Below are 21,934 nucleotides of genomic sequence, written 5' to 3'. Positions count from 1 at the left end.
GTAGACCCTATAGGAGGTTTCCTGGCCACTGATGACAAAACACTAAATTTTCAAAAACCCAATTTTTTTTAAAAATCGATAAAAATCGTAATTTAAAAATCTTTAAAAAATGCCCATTTCCACTAGACACTATGCAGTAAACATTAATCTAAACCTAGGCAGAGGATATTCCTGGACCGTTGAGGTTAGAAAATACTAAAAAATTTTCAAAAACTTGATAAAAATTGCAAGTTTTATCAAAAAATTGCTAAAATTTGTGGTATTAGAAAACCATTCCAAGGCATAGAGAAATTTTTCGTTAACCTACCATCAAACATTAGATTAGGTTTCTCGGCCTCAGGGGCTGGGAAATTTAAATTATGACAATAACTGGCAGAAAATTTGAAAAAAAATTGCACGTTTTATCAGAAAATTGCACGTTTTATCAGAAAATTGCTAAAATTCGTGATTTTAAAATGTTGAAAACCATTCCATTCCCACTAAAAACTAAGAAATAACCTCTTTTTAGACCCAGGAGGAGATTTCGTGACAGCAAGGGCTGAAAACTTCACAAAATGACAGCAATTTTCAAACATACCCGCAGATTGCCGGAAAATAGCCGCCGTTGATTCCAATAAGCATGATTGGGTTTGAAAGAATAGAAGATAGAAAAAAAGATTTTTGTACAAAAACATTTTTAAAGTCCGATTTATTTTGATGGCATTTCGTAGCTGAACGTAACGTACTCCTGTTTCTTAGAGAGAGGCTACAGGGGCTACTATCAATACCAATAAGCATTAGAGATGGTAAGCAAGACTTATAGGAACGACGTTCAAACAGCGGGCATCTAAAATAGGGCTTTATGGGTTTATCCCGTTTCTACTTCTGACTTCAATTATTTATACTGACTTTGTTCATTTTGAATTGCTTTGCTGAGCAACTGATGTTCAAAATCACTTTTAGCAGAATGAGAGAAGAGAGAAACTAGCCTAGAGAAGTCAAAAATATATCACGCAAAATGTTGAAAAAGCGGCAAAATGAGGTAAAGCGAAACAATTTTTATTCGACGAAGTAAAAAAACATAGCAGGACAAGTCCTGAAGTACAATTCAAAGAATTTTCATTAACTAAACAGAAAAACCAGACCTAGAATGGACTATAAGTGAATTGAGAAAACCAAAAAAAAAATCAGATCACAAAATAAGAAAAAAAAAAACAAAAAAACAAAGTCAAAATGCCGCATGTGAACAAAAAAACATCTAGTGAGAAATAAAATTTTAATTAAAACAAAAAAAACTAGGCCTAGAATGAGCTGTGAATGGATTGGGAAAACCATTTAGAAAAAAAATCCGATCCAAAAAATCGAAAAAAGAGTGAAAATCAGAGTGAAATTGCCGCATGTGAACAAAAAATCACTACCGAGAAACCGAATTTTTGTTCAAAAGCCATTTTGGCACTCTACTTTAAAATTAGAGCGAAAAAAATTCACGCCACAAAACCACTCGCTTTTTCGCTCCATTTCCTGTTTCGGCGTGACCAAAATCACTACTCCAATTCGACTTCAAAAATCATGAAAATGTGTGAACAGATCTTAAAAAAAAGCACCCAAATACAATTCAAAATCTTTGAATTGTAAAAAATAGGAGCGCTATATTAGCCGGCCGAGAAGATGGGGGCGGCTATTAAAAACCTAAAAAATCGTAAAAAATTAGTATGCATTTGCCTGTTTATGGAAGGAGTACCAAAACATATAGCTCTTAAAATGGCCATCAAAAATGATTGAGTCCAGCAAAAGACCTTTATCAACATTTAAAAACCTCAATTTTAGACTGGTCCAACAAAAAATTCAAAAAAAGACGAAAAAATGCAACATTTTGGGTTGAAAAACTCCTAAAAATAACCTTGAATTACGGTCTTCCCAATAGCTTCACCAATCTATGTTCTTAAATGACTACTAGACGCGGCTAAAACCCTCTAATGAAACTTGATGCCCGCTGAGCTTTACCTGTTCATCCCGTTTTGAAAGCTCAGAGTCATGAAAAAAGGTATGAAAACATCTTACAGGACAAAACCTGACGTACAACTCAAAGAATTTTCATTGACTAAACAAAAGCTAGACCTAGAACGGACTATGACTGAAGTTGGAACACCATTTTCCAAAACAATCAGATCAAAAAAACTTTTAAAAAAAACAGAAAATCAATGTCAAAATGCTGCATGTGAACAAAAAAACAACCGGCGATAAAGAGAAATTTGCTTCAAACAAAAAAACTTGTGTGAACAGATCTTAAAAAAAGACAGCACCCCAATACAATTCAAATTCCTTGAATTGTGAAAAGACAGAGCATCAATACAATCCAATTCTTGGATTGTAAAAAGACAGCACACCAATACAAACCAAATCTATTGAATTGTAAAAAAAATAGTAGCACTATAATAGCCGATTGAGAAGCTGAGGGCGGCTATTAATCAACAAATCCAAAAATCAAAATAACATCGCTTCGCTCAACTACAGCCTCTCTGTCCTAACATCTGGTAATTTTTCCTCAGAGCCCAGCTGGCTAATGAATTTCCTAATAGAATTTTATCCGAAAAAAGCTCAGCATGAAAAAATTTAGAAAAAAAAACGAAAAAAATCTGAATGAAGCGACCTGATCAACGCCCCAGCGCCTTCCTTCGAATTGCAGCAAAATATTTTCTAAAGGTTTCTTTCGTGAAAATTGTAATTCACTAACAGTCAAGTTGTTTGCAGTCCCTTAAAGGTTGCGGGGCTATTTAATTGAGCAATAATTAAGATAGTGCCAAAAAAATTAGGGTCTTTCCCATTATCGACTCCTCTCACAGGTATAATTAGTGTTTGTGGGTGTGAGTGAAGCTCCAGTTCAAATAAGCTTTGAGGGCAATAGTGGGGAAAAAGAGTTACGATGGGAAATATTAATCTCTCACGTTCCCCTTTTTATGAGCCCCATATGAACAAACTAGAGAAACATATATGTTGATCATATGTAAGATACAACTCAATTTACGCTATTGTTCTACAGTTATGTTATATCGTGGCAAAATATGTAAAATCAGGTGTCAAGACAATTTACCCAAAGCCATTATACTCAATGCAACTATTTAGCCGATTATGTAAAAAAAGTGCCCGTGTGACTTGATACGAAGCTATCACAACCGAACATGGGATTATATTGACCGCTTAACTATGTTATAACATCCTTGTAACAATGACTGCTGATTTGTAATCGTATTATAGAAGATCAAAGAGCATTGGGTATAATGACATTGGCTAAATTGTTGTGTAACCGTACAACCGCATTTCGGCTCCGTTCACTGCATCACTTAAGATTATCCAGCGACCTGCAACTTTCAGACTAGTTTACAGGAAATTGACAGCTTATGATAGTGTACCCTAATAAGGCGAATTAAACAATAGGGTTATTTGTACTTGCCAAGCCTTAGTAACCACTTCATACAGTTCGCGACGTTTTCTAACAAACATGGTAACAGCAGTTCAAAACACGATTAATTTCACAAATGTTCAGATCTACAGGTGATCACATTTACATTAAGCTTTGATCATCAGTTTTGAAATACAGTTGACAATTCCCCAATCTAACTTTCCTGCTCACAATTTGAATTCAAAAACCACATGAATCGATAATAAAAAACATAACCAACTAGCGACGTGCGAATTGCTCTCAAGCGACCAGCCAGAGGTTGGCTTCGTCAGTAGATAGCTTCTTCCAGTTTCGGCAAGATGAAAATCATCACTCAAATTTGAATGACTTCAAATTTCAGAAAAAAGTATGTTAAAACAGCTTAAAAGGACAGCGCCGCGACCAAGTATCGAATTCTGAAATGTAACAAAACCAAGGAATACCGAAATATAGCTTCAATCAGCGTCCAGTTATAATAAAAACTGAGCTAATCAGCATGTTTCTGTTTGCACTTTTCTGTTTGCATCGTTTTACAAAAAAAAAAAACAGGATACACCAAAGATACTTCTATGATCCTGATAAAACACTAAGAAAATTTTGATCGTTAAAGATCTGATAAGATTCACAGCAGATTAACATCCATTTGGTTTGTGACTTTGCGTGATATTATCAGGCGCTAAGAACACAAGCGCAATCTCTGCCATGTGTTCAATAAAATAATACCATAAAACCGAAAAACATGTTAAATTTTTGGAAATCCTTAAGTTAGACATTAGCACAGAAGAGTTGATACGGAGTAAATGAAATAATGGCCAACGACAAACAAACTGCTCCCAACCGACGGGCAGGAGCTATTGCTTTAGCAGAGGTAGATTGCCACTATATCTTATTATAGAGCGATCAAATTAGAAAACTATTTCAGTGCTTAATTGTAGCTCTAAGAGCACTGCTCATCAGCATAATATAGCCCTTGGGCTTTACCAGTTATCCCATTTCTGTGCACGGAGCCAAATTGTTCATACACACAAAAAAACGATCCAGGCCAAAAATTGCTAAAAACAGGAAGTACCAAGTAATTGTTAGAAAAAAATATTTTTATCTATTAAGACGCAATTAAGGTTTCATTTGCAAAAAATATCGATAAGTCAAATAGGTCAAACCAAAAAACATACGATAAATCGCGTTAAAAAGATCACCAGGAGTGAAATAGTTGCTAAAATTTGTTTGCGGGCCACAATTTCAGACAAATTAATTCATTAAAAAATGACAGCCGATTTTTTTCATCAGACATTTGTGAGATAACAGAAGAGAATCGATTATCTCTTCAAAAAATTTTTGGTGGAATGAATTTTGAACGAAAAATAAAACGGATGAAGTTTTTCTACTAAAAGCCTACCAAAAAGTGCAAACTAAATTAGTTTATAAGCTCTCAATTAATCATTAGGGAATCGTCAACATGATAACCACATACCACTGTCACATACTGGTTAGGTTGAATCTTACTTTTTGGATAGGTTGCCAGAAGTAGGCGAGGGGTTGTTACCCCCTGCAGAGGAGCGCTTCTTGACAGAGGTCAAGTGGCTAGTTCCTCCCCCTGCTCCTGCACCGTAAGAGGTGGAAGAGGAACCCGTAGCCCCTAGAGAAAGGCGCGAGGCTTTTGCTGCCACACCTTGGACGCCCGAAGAGGAGGCGTTAGAGTTTCTGTCAAAGCAAGAAAGAAAAGCGTACAGAAAGAAAAGAAAGATTAATTTCTACGAATCACATCAAAGAATACATTTTCACAATACTATCTAATTGTGACGTGTCAGTGTTTGATTTTAAGTTCAAATTACAGCTCCCCTGAGAAACTCTGCTCTGGGTTAATACAATGAATTGGACTAGATGACCACCACAGCAACTCAATATAAAAGCAAAGATCATAAATAGGTGCTAGTATGATAGCTCTCTGTAAAGCTATTCTGTTAGGAGTTTCCTACTAATATTTAGGTTCCGTGTACCGTTTTCATGTTTCCTTTTCAAATATTTTTCTAAGTGTTTAGGTTCGCAAGCGTCCGGTATTCTGCTAAGATGAGAAAATTTCACAAGTTCTGAGGTTGGAAAATAGCACTAAGTTTCGCAAGAATCAATTGAAGAATGAATGAATAATTCGTGTTATGCATTTCGTATTTATACTTTTTATTTACATTTTTGTCCAATCAGAATTGAGTTCATTCTATTAATAGATAGTGAATATTTTATAAGTTTTATTTGAGTCTGAGTCTTCATGCTCGATACTGCGGCTATCTAGAAAAGCGTTTAGCATGGGTTGGAAAACCCATTAATATGTGAGTTTGATCTCTGGTTTTAAGTAGTGTCAAGTTTTTCTAGATCGAAAATGTTCAGTTTTGTGGGTTTGTTATGTGCACTTTTGTGTGTCAGTTTTGCTTGTGAGAAGATTCCTCGGAATGATTCTGTGGCAATTTGTTGCCAGTACAATACAACTTTTGTCGTTGGGGATAGAAATGTGAGCTTTGTCCCCTTTCGTCATTCTGTATGCGGTGAATGGGTGGAGGCATCTGGAGCTCAGGGGATTAGTTTTGCTATTATTCCTTGCGTAGCTGCATTGGCAATCTCGTTCTTAGTGTGATTAGAAGGCCCAGAGAAGTCCATTAGCATTAGTTGTAACGTCAGTAAAGATTAGATTTGAGATGAACTAATGCAAATTTTTTTGGGAAATGTGGTAAGAGTTAATTGAAGTGGTTCCCAAATGTCTTTTTTGATTAGATTTTGTGGGATTAGGAGGAAATGGACTGACAGAAATTGGGGGAATTTTAATGGGAACGGTGATTGTGAATCAGTGATTTGAATTTCAGTTGAATATTTAATACTTAGATTGACTGCGAGCGGTCACGAGTTTTTGGTACAAATTTGTTGGGGGAAGGGGGGGGGTAGATTCTTTTAAATTGTGTTTGCTCGGTTTTATTTGGAAATGGTTTTTTGGTTTTATTATTTGTCGAGTTTAGAATTATTATTTCAGTGAAGTATTATGGCTCGACAGTTAACTGGGTTAAAGGTGTCAAATATTCTATCGACACATCCAGAAAGGTTCGTTTTGTTTTTATAGTTTTAAAGTTTTTGTTTTCATTTGATACAATATTTAATATGGCCTTGTTTAGGCATACCCGGCAAAGAAGTGATCTATTGGGGGATATAAGTAAGTTTAAGGAGGAGTATCTAAAGAGGGGTAAGTTAATAGAACTTGGGTGGAAGGAAGTTCCATGGGTTGACGGATCTGGGTTGAAGAGTTGGCATCAATTAAGGGCTAAGTTAGTTGAAGAGGGGAGGGGGTCAATAGTAGGTGAAAACGGTTGGCCGAAATTGCCGTTAGAGATTCGAAATGAAGAAATAGTCGGAATAAAGGAAGACTTTTGTAGAGAAGTGGAAGCGCTTGCTGATATAAATCAAGTAGAAAATTTTATTGATAATATGCCGGCTTATCATGATGAATCACGCATATATGCTAAAGTGTCAGCTTATGATGGTTTGTATGGCTCAGTCGGCTGGACATTTAATATTGAAGGAATTCTAAATGGAGAAGTTCCCTCTGACCTAGATTGTAATAGGAGAGATGCAATGATACAGTTTGGTCCTTGGTGGACACGATCACATATAGAAATAGGTGGGAGTGATAGTATATCAAAGACAATTGTAGGAGAAAAACTGTTTCTCATTTGTGGGAGCTACACGACGTCCATCGCATTTGATAATGTTGTAGGAACACCCCAGTATTTCATGGAATTAATTAGACGTGGTCCTAAAGCTAGTAAGCTGCCGAGTGATATTTGGTTCTATTTATCAAATAAGTCTAGTGTTTTATGTCAGCCATCACTCTGTGCTCATGCTGTTTTAACAATGTCATTGGGAGTCTCCCTAGTTACTGGTTGGGAAGCACATGACTTACGAAATTCAAGAGTTGCCCAAAGGACATTTACTTCATTTGGGTTAGGGGCTCGAAAGGGAGTTGTTGAGAAACTTTTGAAAGACAAAGGCAAGGAAGCCGCTTTAGAATGGGCATTAAAGAGAGATAAGGACGTCGGTGGCTCCTCAGATGTTACGGAACATATACAATCTTTAGTAAAGAATGAATTCACTATGACTAAGAGACCATATAAGAAAAGGATTAAGTGGGGGGGTGTGCGTAAGTCTAATAAATTGAGTAAAACGGGAGACGTGGGCGAGCTGGAAGAACAACCAATTGTGTACACTTTCCTGCCTCCAAAGGATCCTTCCAAGCTTTAACGTAAGTTCCAGTTTCAATAATTTGGGTTACGGCAGGTGTGAATATTTATGAAAAAGTAATTGCCCGACCTTTTAAAGATTGTTATTCCGAGCTAAGATGGTGATATATGTCTACAAATATGGTTGAACAATAATAGTTTGATGCCAATTCAGGTGCAGAATAATTGTTTTTGAGAAGAAATCGATCTTTTTGTCAGTTCGACGTACCCAATATGATGTAGGGTATTCGTTAAAAAATAATTTCCCCGTGTTGGGAAATACTGCTTCAGCGTTAAAAGTAAGTTTTTTTGGAAGAAATAAGTGTAATTAGTTAGAGTTTGATGTCAATTTACCCGCGTAACACTTTTTCCGGAGAAACATACACTTTTTTTTTAAAAGCTTTTTTCTCACCTATTATGTTGTGCTGAGTGGTTTGTAGTGGTTGTTCGCGCTCTCTCATGCGGTCTTCGATGATAACAGAGGTCTAAGTAATCAGATAAGAATGAGTACAAAAGTGTTTTGAACCGTAAAAAGGGGTTAAATATGAGTATTCTGCTTTTTTGTAATTTTCTAAGTTTTTGTTAAGAATTTGTAAAAGGAATATAATGGAATCTTGTTCAATATATACACACAAGGTTTACATCAAAATGCATTTTAGTGGGGAATGAGATTAGTGTGAAGGGGTATGAGGAGGGGCGGGTCGAAGTAACAGGGAATCATTCATTGTGTAGTTCGAATGTTGGTTCGAGGGTGTCGTTGCTGGGGTTTTTAAGACTGTCGAGAACTTGTTGATAGTCAAAACAGTTGGGGCTAAAGGTGACGGTCTTTAGGGTGTATCCCGGGTCAACAAATTCTACAAAAAGGGAAATGGTACCGTCATTGCGGACAATGTAGTCGTCAAATGTGACTAGCATTGCTCGGCGACCATGACGCAAGTAAAGGTACATGGGGAAAGGGAGAATTGTTGGGAAGTAACCCTCGTCATGGTCTTGTCGGTAAATATCCCAATTAATGAAGTGCGAATTTACATTATCGTTTAAATTACTCATTTTAATTAATATTTAGTAATTCAAATTCCCCGTGTAAAAATTCCTCTGTGCTAAGTTCTATAAATGAAATAACGTCAATGTAGGAGGGAGAATTTTTTTCAAAAATTACTTTGTGGGTTGTATTTTCGAACGTGGTTACCCAGAACACAATGGACTCATCAGGAAATTTAAGGTATTGATCAAAATAACACAAGGAAATATTAAAATCTATATAAAAATACATAAATAGGGTAAATCTTGTGGATATAAAATCAAAATATGGGAGAGTGTCTTCATAATGTTCGAGTGAGAGAAATTCGGGGGTTGAGGACCTGGACATTAGTGTGTTTGGGATTTTAGTTTGGAATTGTCTATGGCGAGTAAGGGGGTTGGCTGAAGGGGGAACTTGCGATTGGGGAAGGGGTTAAAGGCTCATCTGAAATAATTTCGTAGTCGGGGGATTCTGGGGTGTCGGGGATAGGCTCGGGATGCTGTGAGTGTTGAGGGAGGTTGCCAATAACTAAAGGATGGTGAAAAATGAAATCAATGTTGGCGTTTTGGTTATTGTTATTTATGCAGTTTTGGATTTCTAACCAAACGGGGGATGTGTAGTCAATTATAACAGGGTATGTGTGCACGGTCACTGTGTCGTTGATAATAAATTCCTGGCGTATATTAAGTTGGATGAGTGGTTCCTGGTGTAAGAAAAAGGAGATTCTATAACTATCGATTGTGGCGTTGTAATGATTAAGGGATGTAAAGATTGGGTTTTGTATTTCTATGAAAAATTCGTAAATGGGTTCAGCCATTCAAAATTTTGTTTTTCCATACAATTTAGTAAATGCTGCTACTGGAGTCTGTTTTCTGCATTCAAGGAATAAATAGTGAAATAATGCATTTCCCCAAATATTTCCGCTTTTCTGAAAATAATTCCCTGTCTTGTGATTGGTTGGTAATTCAAATTTCCATTTTCGCTTTAGCTCTTTGTTAAATCGTGTATATTTTTCATTTTTGGGGTCTGAGTTGTGTTGCATTTCACACATTCGCTTCCCCGTGTGAGGTTAAAACTGTATTTGATTTCGTTTTATTTAAAGTTATTCTGGTTTGATTCTGTTATGTGGCAGGTAAGTTGATTTATCATTTTTCTCGGTTATTTAGAATGTGATTCCTTGGTTGTTGTTTTGTTACTAGAGTTTGATGGTCCCTGATGTCCTCTTTTTGGATTTGAAAATCAAAGAACCTGATAGGTCTGCTTTTGCTCGAATATTAAGAATACCGCTGTTGCTAATTTCTGTTTCGCGTGTCTTTCCGTTGGTTTTTGTGTTAATGCTGGACTGCGATTATTTATGCGCAAACATCTTTAGCGCTTGAGCTGATAACTAAGCGGCGTTTTGGAGGCTGATGAGATTAGCATTGTAATGTAAAAGTTTTCTTTTTTTCTTTTAAGTTTCCGGTTTTTTTTTTTTAGATTTTTTTTTCCAAATTTTGAAATAGTATCTTTGAGGAAAGACTTAGGAAAAATTTTAAGCCGGGTTCCACGAGGAGCCCGGGGATCCGTTATTCTTTTTTTTTTTGAGTCCGATTTTTGGGCTGAAAGTTTGAGGGTCGTAGCTCTTCTAGTTTTCGAGATATCGCACTTTAAAGTTGAAAATTTTTCTCGACACTTGTAATTTTTTTCAAAATTAGTCTTTCCAAGGGAAATTTTTTGGACTTAGGCGTTTTTGCTTCTCAGATTTTTGTAAAAAAAATTTTTTTTTCCTTTTTTTTTTCTTTTAAATGAAAATTTTTTTCTCTTAGACACTTCCGGTGTTCATGGTTCGAAGCGGGTATGCTCCGTAATGGGTGGGCAATTTTGGTTGTGTATGGTCTGGTATATGAGTATAAATTGGTTGAGAAGTGACAGGTGGAGGTCTGTTAATATGTTCAATCGTTAGTGTGGGCTCTTCCGATCTTTTCAGTCGTTTGATGTAGTCCCTCAAAAAGGTGTACGGTGTACGTACTCGTGTGCTATCGTTGTCCTGCTGGGTGTCAAATTCGTTTTTAATTTCCAAAGGCAGAACAAGTGAACATTTATGTAGTGGATGTTCAGGATGCTCTTGTAGATATTCATAGTCATTGATTGCAACTACTTGCACTGGCTTCGTTTTGATCTTTCTCCCTTCGTGTGTTATTCGGAAAGGAAACCGGCGGTGTAGTTTTGCCCATTTATGTAAAAAATGTGAGTATGTGAGATGTAGAAAAACACTTATCAGGAATGAAAGGAATCCAAATAATAATGACATTTGCCATGGAATGTATTCTTTCAGTCTGTTCTCAAGCTTTGGTTTCAGTGCTTGAATCTTCTCCAATATTGGTTGTGCAATTTTTTCGATCGTTTGTTTGCTGGTTCTTCTTGAATCAATTTATTGGAATTGTGGCTGTATCTGATGTAGAATTTGAATTTGTGCTTCTGATCTTGATGAGAAACTTGGTAATTCTTCAAGTGGCGGTAGGAGGTTAAAGATGGTACTTATTGGGTCAGGTAATTGGAAGTCAAGTCGTATTGCCGGTACCGAATCGCAAGCTGTAAGATCTGATCGTAAATGAATGTTTGGTCCACGCAGTTGTTTTCCACATCCCAGTGTAATGATGCAAACTCTGCATCCAGGATGCTCAATCCTTGCTAAGGGATTGCTGCCATTCCCTGCGCTCTCGATGAGTGTGTAGTCGTCGCTTGCCGACGTAATTAACCAACGACCGAAGCCGAGATTGCGAGCCTTTTCAGTCAATGGCAATTCGATTACATCCAATTGACAGCGTTGCAATGCAAGTAGCTCGTCGTCGTGGTATAAAAGTGTAGCCATGCAAGACTGATAAGTCTGCTCTGTAGGTATGGCTTTTGTGCATATTGCATATTTTTGGGACCCAATACAATTTTCGAGCTCTTTGTCATCGATAAACGCGAGTTCTTCTCCGTCGTCCGAGACGGCCATGTATTTGGCTTCTAAACGCCAAACTAATGCTTTGCCTGTATCCCCGTCTGGCATGGGGATGGGAATGGCATGCAGCACATTCATAACTGTGCTCTTTGATGCCATCGGTATGGCCAGTGTCAGGATCAGACCTGATTCAATTGCCTCAACTTGTGTGACCAATTTTGTCTCATAGTACGAGAGAATGTCTTGGATTGGTACGGCAAGTGACAATCGGTCCTGTAGCCCATTTTGTTGTAAGTGTACCATTGTAAGGATTTCATGGAGCTGCTGACGAGGTACCAGCGACATAGGTAATAGCTGGTTCATGAGTGGTGTTAGTGAATTCAGAACGTTTATTCTAAAGGTGTACAGAGCTGCTCTGTAGGTTTTAATGTTCGCCAGAATTGTCTGAAAGATATTGCTTAAGACAAGACTGTGTTGGTTTATTTGTTCGCGTACATAAAGGTATTGTACGCAATTTCTCATATGGTGGACATTCTGACGGAGCGCAGTGAACTGCCCCTCTGCTAGCTCCCAGTTCCTGTTTTGGGTTTTAATTATCTCGTCCTGCGCCTCTTTTATTGCTTTAAGTTCTCCCGAGACTACAAAGAATTTTTCGTTCTGTGAAGTTGTTATCTGTTCGACATGTTCTGTCAGGTATTGGAGGTAAGCCATGGCTTGTCTGATGTTTTCTTGGTTTCGTTTTACCCGTTTGTCGCATCCTCCAAATACGGATTTGATAAAGCACAGGAGTTTGTCTCCTGCGCCAATGCCAATTCCCAGAACTGCAGCAGCTGCGGCTGCAGCGGCTGCTGCCCTTGTTTTTCGAGAAAAAGTTGTGTCCGTTGCAGCGTGTGAGCGGAGGAGTTGTGACATTTCTATTTTTAAGGTTTCGATATCCTGCTGTGCGAGTTCGTTTTCCATGATAGCTTGTTTCGCGATCCATTGTAAACCAGATGTTGATTCAGTCATGTTGGTATAATTGAGTGGGCAACCATAATTCTTTGAAGTCCACATACTTGCCAGTTCTCGAGTGAGATTTGTAAGTTTCGACTCTACTGTTTTATTGTAGACTGGGTAAGGGACTAGAATTTCTGTCTTTACAAATTTTTCTGTTAAGAGAATTTTCTGATGTAAGTTAAAAAGTACACCATCTTTAGTTGCCACTGCCGGCTGGTTACTTGAGGCGGTTTGAATATTTGTCAATAAGTAAAGTAGGAAGCAGGCTATAGCTTGTTCTGGAAGGTAATTGAACATGGTTTATGAATGGGGTTGTTTTTTTTCGAGTTGAGAATGCTGCTGATTTCGAAGTGAGTAAAGTTGAAGAATGATTTTACTAGTTATTTTTGTGGTATATATAGTGAATACAAGCGATTGTCATTGGGCGAGATAATAGCCAATAAGAATGGAGCAGTAAAGTAATGACGTCATAGTAAAGAATCTTCTGTATCCGTTGCGTAGTCCAGAGTTTGATGAAGATTACCGTCAATTTGTTGCCTATGGAGAGTTAGTGGAATGACCCGTCTTCTGTTTGGTAAAATTGGGCCTAGGTCTATTAATTCTCTGGGAGGTACCCTATGCCTTAATGGCGATGAGTGCCTAGGACCTTGGAAATTAATGTCTGAGTCAGTTTCTGTTGTTTCGAATACTGGATCGTCGTACGATGCTACCTCGTTATATTCTTGGGAGTTGGTTACTGCTAATTCGTTTGCTGAATTTCGCAGAGAATCTTCCATTCCTGGTGTTTGTTCAGTTGCATCATTGTTTTGGGGCATTGAAGTGTTGGTTTCCGCAGAATTGAAGGTATCCTCGATGTTTCCCGAGGCTATTGAGAAATAGAACTCAAGCGAGGACTCGGGGTCACTGGTGCTAGTTTCTATATCGCTGTTTTCTGTATCACTGAAAACAATGGAGAGGTCAGGGTCAGGGTAATGACTGAGTGGGAAGTAAGTGATCACTTTCACTTGCGGATCTTCTTCGGAAACTTGTAGGCTGTTATATACTGAGTGCTCTCTTGCCAATGCAAGGTGGTCGCTTCGTCTCAGGTTGTAGGGCCTTTGTGAGCCAAATCGTGCATCTGTTTGAGGGAAATTACTGTTTGCGGAAAAGACGTAATCTCCCACATCTATTGTTTCTGGTGTTTCTCTTGCTTCAGACGGCACGGAGCCTTCTACAAAGAATGTATTTTCGTCGTATATAGTTTCCTGTTGTATTTGTTGATGGTTTGTTGGCGGTTCTCGTGCTGAGAAGCTCGCTGTTTGTACATTTTGATTGAAACTGATTGATCTCGTTTCTGGCACTGTTCTGGGTAGAGTCATTGCTTCTTGGTTGATGTGGTTCTCGATCTGGTTATCAAAGAACTGAGGTTCTCGTTCCTCTTCAGGGATTGAGGGATCGGCCTCAAAATTTCGAGGGTCGATTGATGCTAAGTCTTGGATTTCATATTGTGGTTTTATTGGTCGCAATCGCATTCTGTGTACACATTGTGTATAGTTTGTGTTAATTTTCCGCACAATATAGTTGGCATTTGTGAGTCTCTTTTCCACTCTGTACATAGGAATCCATCTGCTCTGTTGTTTGTTCATAGTTGCGATTTGTGTTGTACATTTTGGGTCCAAAATGAGGCAATAAGTGTGCTCTTTCAGAGGAGATGCATTGGCTTTCCTGTCGTAATATTTCTTGTATTTGAGGTATGAATGAATAAGATTTTCTTTCACGGAAGCGAATAGCTCAGTTGTTTTATCCTGGATTTCCTTTATGCAATCCGCTTTTGGCTTGTGTTGCCAAAGACGTGTGTTTTGAAAGCGTAGGTCGAGTGGGTTGACTGGTGTGCGTCCGTGAAATACGTCTGATGGCGTACACCCTATTGCTGGAGCGTAGGTAGTGTTGTGTATGAATACTGCAATATCAACGTATCTATGCCAGTCAGAAGACGTTTGGTTTTCATTTATTCGCAGAATTTGTTTGAGTGGGGCGTGGTTTCTTTCGAGTAATCCAATTGTTTGTGCGTGTTTCAATGTGCAGTGTTTGAGTTTGATCTCAAGAATTGTGGCAAGTTCGCTCATTAAATGTGACGTGAAAGCTGTCCCTAGGTCGCAGATTATCTGTGATGGAATGTATGAATGTTTCAGGAAGATAGAAATAAGCGCTCGGGCTACAACGTCGGCGTCACCTTTCATCAGAGGTATTGCGAATAAGTATTTCGAGAAGACATCTATCCCGGATAATATGAAGGTGTACGGTGAAGGGTGCATTTTGCCGACAAGGTCGATGAGGAGTACATCTGCTGGAAAATTTTGTAAGGAAGACATTGGTTGTAGAGGCGGTCTCAAAGCTGCTGTGGGACTAGGTTTAGTTTGTAAACAAGTCACGCAGTTTCTGATGTAGTCAGTTAGTGTTTCGGTGAAATTGGGGAAATAGAACCGCTTCCGAAATTCGGCTATGGTACGCGACACACCTTTATGTCCGCTCCAGACACTGTTGTGGATGCGGAAGAGTACTTCTTTTTGCAAGTGAATTGGAACACAGTATTGTTTGATGAAGCTGTTGCCCGTGTGATTGTAGAACTTTCTGTGTAGCACTCCGTCAAACATAGCGAGTCTTGGGTATTGTTTCAGGTACTTTTTCAAGTCTGCTGAGAGATATTGGGCGGTTGTTGGTGGGCCTCTTTCGAACCAAAGGATAACTCTTTTGATGTCTGAGTCTTTTTGTTGTTCGGCTCTTAGATTCAGTGGCGAGTGACCGGTTGTATCAAAGTCGTCCATTGGATTGTGTTCGTGTATTGCCTGGAGCTGCGCCGGTTTTATTTGTTGAATATGAACCTCCTCAATGATTTCTGTTTGGTCTGTTTCGTTGACGGTCTGAAAAAGATAGTGTTTCCTAGTGTTTTCCTTGGATGTTTCGTGCAGGAGTGTATTAATTGAGTTGTCCGGGACTTCGGCGGTAGTGTCAATTTGGACTTCACTGATTGGTATCTTCGAGTTGATGCGAAGTGTGAGTTTCTCCTTCGGGTTTATGTGTATCCTTGAGAGGTAATCTGCCGCGAGGTTGGCTTTTCCAGGGATATGTCCTAGTATTATGTCAAAACTCAATACGTGATCTAATGCGTTCCACAGCGTTGGTGGAATGATCTTTGTTTGAAAGAATCTGGTGACAGCTCTGTTGTCTGTCAGGACTAGTACTGGTTTCTCGCATCCCCAAAGGATGTTTGCAAACATATCAAGGGCAAAATGAACAGCAAGAAATTCTTTCGCGTAGATTGACATCTTGAGTTGATTTGGTTTGAAAATACGTGATCCAAAACTTACAGGTGCATAAATTTTGTGTTCAGACGTTCCGTTTGCCGTTTGGGTGTAATCCTCGATCATTAATACAAATCCAGCAGCATAGAATGATGCATCGGCCATAATGACATATTGTCTATTGGTCATCGGTAGCCTCAGTGATATTTCACAGGCTGATTGTAGATCTTGTGTCAGTTTCTTTAGCATTATGGTGTGTTCCTCTCTTATTTCAAAGTCTGTTTCTTTCTTAAGTAATCTGTAAAAAGGAAGCAGCTTTTCTCCGAGCTCTGGTATGAAGGCTTTGTAAAAATTGAAGAAACCGATCATTCTTTTTGTTTGCTTAACATTTTTCGGCATCTTGAATGTTCTGAGAAACGTCGCGATTTTCTGTTTGATGGGGGTCAAACCCTCTGAAGTTATCGTGTTCCCCAAGAACTGAATTTCCTTCAAACCAAAGGCGCATTTATCTGTAGCTAGCTTCATTCCTGATTCTCTGATGCACGTAAAGACTGCTGATAGTTTTTCCAGCATATCTGGGAGATCATGAGCACCTATTCCAATATCGTCTACGTATTGAAAACATTTGTCAGCGGTAATTACGGGGTCAAGATTCTGTCGCATGAATGAGCTGAATGCGCTAACACTTCTGCTCAGTCCTTGTGCTAATCTTTTAAATGCGTAAGTTCGCGATGCAAAATTGAAAGCGAGCAGTTGAATGGATTGCTCGTCGGCCATTGGCACGGAGTAGTATCCGTGGCTTCCATCCATTTTGCAAAAGAGCTTTTTGCCTGCAAGATGGCTTCCTGCGTCAGCCAGTGTTGCTATTGGGAAATTGTTGTTGTTATAGTCATTTCGAATCAAGTGGTTGATTTTACGCAGATCTATTAATATTCGTAGTTTGCCATTCGGTTTTCTTTTTGCAAAGATTGGTGATGAATATCTACTGAATGGCAACGTTGTAATCACGCCGTAGTATTGTAATAAGGCGAGTTCTACTAGGAGATCGTCTTTGAGGTGGATGGAAACTCTTTGGTTTTTTGAATATACTGGTCTATCAGTATCAGGCGTCAGTTTTACTGAGAATTTTGAGGTGTAGCCAATGTCAAGGCGATGTCTTGTAAATATATCGTTGAATTCCAATAAGAGATCCTCTGTCTTCTTCTTTTCGTCGTCTGTTAGGACACTTCCGTGCCAGTTAAAGGATTCCAAGAATATTTTTCGGTCCTCTGCATTATCCAGTGGTCGAATGGACTCTCTCTTCTTGAAGCGAATGAGTTCTTCGTAAATCCGTTTTTCTAGTCCTGTGAGTTTGGATGGATCTTCAGTTGTCTCTGGGGTTGGGAACCAATATTTTGCGTTGTGGTTAATTGTGATGTGATTTAGCTGGCCCTTCGCTACTTTCTCAATATGTTTCGATATGGTTTTTGTTGTCTTTGAGAAATTATTTGTTTCCAGCAACTTGGGCTCTAATGGGATAAGATAGCGAGCTTGTTCGGGTGTGATTATCGTGAAGGTTGCAGGTAGTGTGTTTCTTTCGATTGTGATCGGTACTTCCGTTGTGTTGATAGCCATTAGTTGAATTGGTTTGTCCTTTAGCATTCTGTTTATCGTACTCGTGAGGCAAACTCCTATGTTTTCGAATTGTGTTGTGGGCTCTACTATTCCAATTTGGTGATCTGCTTCTAATGGTTGATAGGGCATGAGTTCAATCATTTTCTGTTCGCCGGGGTTAATGATAACTCGAGTGGTTGTTTTTAGATAAATTTTACGCTTATTATTGAATCGTTTTGATGTTTTTGAGCCTGCTGTCTGCATCAAATTCAGCTGAAATGTGAAATCAGGGAAATGTAGATAGCGGTTGTGGGCGTCGATTGTTATTTCATTTTTGTCGAAAAAGGGGAATCCAAGTAATATGCCTGAGAGTTTCTCAAAAACCATAAAGTCCTCTGTGAGTTCTAAATGGCCAATTTTGAATGTTAGTTTTGTCGTGAATAAGATTTGAGACTGATGCATAAACGCTGTGGAGACCGTAATTTCCGGTGGTGCCTTTTTTATGGGTTTTTGCGTTAGATGATTGTAGATTTTATCAAAATGTTTTTGTGACATAGCGCTACTAAATGCTCCAGTGTCAGCTATCGCTTTCATTGTAATTGAGCCTAATTGAATAGGAATTAGAAAGACGTTTTCGTTATAGCTAGTTGTACAGTAAGAAATTTTTTGTAGAAAAGCATGCAGGTTATTCAGTTTTTTGGCTGTTGGTTGAATGGCATTGTTGCGTCGCGATAAGGTGGTTGCCTCTGAGTGCAATCACGTGCGGTATGCTCGTTGCTTGCGCATATCCTGCAAAAAGTTCGCATTGGCGTGGGAGATCGTTGTCGCTGGTTGTATTGTTGACTTTGGTTGTTGTATCTGCTTATCGCGTTTGTACCTCTTCCTCTACCTCGATAGAAAGGGCGGTTATGATAACCTGAGAAGCTTCTATTTTGGTTTGGCGTTCTGTATGCTGTGTTATTTCTGTTGTAGTTTGTGAAAGGCTTGTTAAATTTATTCTGGGTGGTGTTCGGCCATCTTGGTGGCGTTGTTTGTGAGACTGATGCCTGAATTGAAGCTATTCCTGCTGCCATTATGTTTTCGACCGCTTGGTTAAAAGCAGAGTTTTGGGAGCTTGTTAGTGAGTTGAAGGCTGTGGTGTGTGCTGGCTCTGGGTTTAATTGGTCTATTCGAAGTCGTCTTTTGACTATGGAGCATAAGTCGTTTACTCCGACATTGTCCAATTCTCTGAGAAGAACTTTTTTGTATTTGAAGGGCATCCCCTGTATAAATTGTTCTCGGATTCTTCTTGTGCGCTCGTCATTGCGGTCAATTCCGGCACCAACGTCATCGACGATTGCTAAGTTGGCAAGCCGCTGTAAGTCAGTTAGAAAATCGTCTGGTTGTTCCTTCACGGGATCAAATTTTCTGCTCTGTAAGTCTAACTCAAAATTACGCCGTTGGTCTGGGCCTGAGTAGCGGTTGCGTAACTGTTCTAATGCGTCATCAAGGTCGTTTCGTGTGTTTTCTGGTAAGCGTAGATAATAGTTTAATGCGTTTCCGTCGAGGTGTAAATGTAGGTATCGGGCTTGTTGGTTGTGATCCGCCGGAATTCTGGCAACTGCTATGCTTGCTCTCAAAAGACCTTCAAATTGGTCCCAGTTTTCGTTGGGTAGTCCGGCAAAACGTTTGAGCGATACGTGTGGTGGGTGCAGCGCGGCCATATCTGTTGTTGTTATTTATGAGTGAAAGGAACAATTCTCCTGTTGATCTTGTCCGTTTGTTTTCAATCGACAAAGTGGGCAGGTCTGGCGTATTGGTTTTTGTGAGGTGATTAAGTTGGTTTTTCCTGTATTAGCTTCTATAAGTTCGTGTATATCACCTTCTTGGAGTTTAAGTTTTAATGAGTTTGATTTATTTTTAATAATGAATATTCCATACCTCTTGGAGATCGATGGAACAATTTTGACATTGGGGAGTTGTAAAACGGCATCCAGAATTTGCTTGTTTTTGAGTGATAAATTTCCCAAAAGAATAAACATTAATTTGAGATAAACATGAATTTTGAGACAATTGTTTCTTTTTTTTTTATGAAGCTTCAGCTGTGATGATTTTTCTCTGATTCCGTTTCTTTAGTGTTGCAGAATGACGCTCTTGATCTCTGTCGCCATATGATAGCTCTCTGTAAAGCTATTCTGTTAGGAGTTTCCTACTAATATTTAGGTTCCGTGTACCGTTTTTATGTTTCCTTTTCAAATATTTTTCTAAGTGTTTAGGTTCGCAAGCGTCCGGTATTCTGCTAAGATGAGAAAATTTCACAAGTTCTGAGGTTGGAAAATAGCACTAAGTTTCGCAAGAATCAATTGAAGAATGAATGAATAATTCGTGTTATGCATTTCGTATTTATACTTTTTATTTACATTTTTGTCCAATCAGAATTGAGTTCATTCTATTAATAGATAGTGAATATTTTATAAGTTTTATTTGAGTCTGAGTCTTCATGCTCGATACTATCTAATTGTGACGTGTCAGTGTTTGATTTTAAGTTCAAATTACAGCTCCCCTGAGAAACTCTGCTCTGGGTTAATACAATGAATTGGACTAGATGACCACCACAGCAACTCAATATAAAAGCAAAGATCATAAATAGGTGCTAGCTTGCTACAGAAATTCTCGGTTATCTTCTATTTTGCGCTATCTAACAGCCTAACTAGCTAATTTTGTTATATACCTAACTTTTCGATAAACTTGCGACATTTGTTAGCAATTTGTAATTCTGACAAATTATCATTAATATCAAAGCCTGTGCCATTGCTCCTCGGCTTATATAGTCAGGCATCTTTTTAATGAGCAAAAGTACATTACGGGATTTGGGTAGGTGGAGACTGTTTATCATGGACTTATTATCCGGCAAAAAATCATAGACCCAACGGATTTATTCTATTTCGGATCTATTATGTTATATAGCACGTTACTATGTAAAAATATGACACGTGAAGGGGGGGCAGACTACATTCGCCCCAACTGAGTTGGTTTAAGTTTGCGGAGTAAATAGGCCTTTGTTTAACAAGTGCACAGAATAGAAGCATACTAAAATTACTATACAAGCATAGAACTAACACCTAGTTTTCACTAATCTTGTATTTGCATACATTTGTCATCAGTTTTTGAAAATTCTTGCCGGAAATATCAGCGTTTTTCTTACATCAGCGTTTTTCTTACCCGAAAAATGCACGAACTCCTTATTACCTCGTCGCTGACAATTTGTGACTACCATCAATTTACAAAGCTATTTTAATTAAAGGAAGCTATTATGATCTGCTTAAATCCCCCCCCCGGGCTGAATTATCATTGAACTGTTTACACCATTTCTTCGGTTTAAAAAATTAATTAAAACGGCATGTTGATCTCTAACAAAGCCATATAAACCATTAAAATCCAAAATGAGGTATTAGTTCAATTAAACAGGTTTCTCACAATGATAGGGTAAAGAAAAAGTACCGAAACATATTTAAACATACTTAGTCGACCCAGTTGGCGATGCAATAGATGACTTTTTGGCTGCACTGGCTTTGGGAGACCTGGACGCCCTTCTGAGACCCACCCCAGATGACCCCCCTCCAGATGAGGTACCAGAGTCACTGCGCAACTGTACTGCGGCTCCATTACTGCCCACTCCCCCTGGATGCTGTTGCCGTTTGGCCTAGAAGAGAGCAGAAAAACCAAATATTTACTTCCCCGGCTTCCCTATAAACTTGCACCTTGACCCCTTGTACCCCTAGTTGTAAATGTTAGGTCATGTTATTTGCGATCACTACACCAACTGGTATATTTATACATATACGGTAATGCATATAGAGTGCATCTAAACAATGCAAGAATCAAGTTTTCAAATTTAGTAGAACACACCAGAAGAAAGCGATGGGGGGGGGGGGGTAAGGTTGGGACATTAGGAACCGCCCTTCAGACTATGAAATTGTCTGCTCAAACGAAAAATTGCTCAAGCGAAAAATTTCGAAAAGAACATTGTTACCAACTTCGTTCGAGACATTTAATTACAACAGTGGAATTAAACGAGAAGTTTGATTCCGGGGTGAAAAGAAACACCCGAAAAACTGCTAAATGCTATTTACATGACGATGATTTTTCCCATTTGGACTACTACTAATTGGTTTCTTCCATAGAAAACCCGCCTCTCGACCACTATGTGGTATGCACCCCCACCCCCTATCTGTTTTCTATGCCCCCAATCACATTTTTTGTTCTCATACACTATAGTACCAGAAAGCTACGTACACCAAGCGAATTTTCAAAAAGCGGCACAAAAGTCACAATCCAACATGTTGAGTTCAAATCAGTTCTCTAGTAACGGGAAGTTACCCTTCTACTTTTTCTAATATATGGTAGGCAGTTTGTGAAGTTTTCAGACATTTATCAAGGAAATCTGAGTCAAGTTTTTGACAA

The 21,934-nt window shown here is 38.6% G+C and overlaps 2 protein-coding genes across 9 annotated transcripts in view; one reads left to right on the top strand and one right to left on the bottom strand.

Annotated features, from left to right (window-relative positions):
• The window catches only part of LOC142341870 (UDP-glucuronic acid decarboxylase 1-like), a 380,310-nt gene that overhangs the window by 152,435 nt on the left and 205,941 nt on the right, over positions 1-21,934 (top strand). The gene's annotated exons all lie outside the window — the stretch shown is intronic.
• The window catches only part of LOC142341866 (uncharacterized), an 85,654-nt gene that overhangs the window by 27,530 nt on the left and 36,190 nt on the right, over positions 1-21,934 (bottom strand). For 7 of the 8 annotated variants that reach the window (XM_075393155.1, XM_075393154.1, XM_075393149.1 and 4 more), the window contains 2 exons: positions 20,992-21,173; positions 4,922-5,119 (listed from right to left, as the gene is read on the bottom strand). In XM_075393155.1, coding sequence (XP_075249270.1) covers positions 4,922-5,119; positions 20,992-21,173 — 380 coding nt within the window. The remainder of the gene's footprint in view (positions 1-4,921; positions 5,120-20,991; positions 21,174-21,934) is intronic. The other variant, XM_075393153.1, reaches the window with a different exon arrangement.

The sequence above is a fragment of the Convolutriloba macropyga genome, chromosome 6 (genome assembly GCF_964194025.1).
Source record: "Convolutriloba macropyga chromosome 6, txConMacr16.3, whole genome shotgun sequence".
Taxonomy (NCBI): domain Eukaryota; kingdom Metazoa; phylum Xenacoelomorpha; order Acoela; family Convolutidae; genus Convolutriloba; species Convolutriloba macropyga.
Note: the sequence above shows the minus strand (reverse complement) of the source record. Positions and strands in the feature narration are given on the sequence as shown.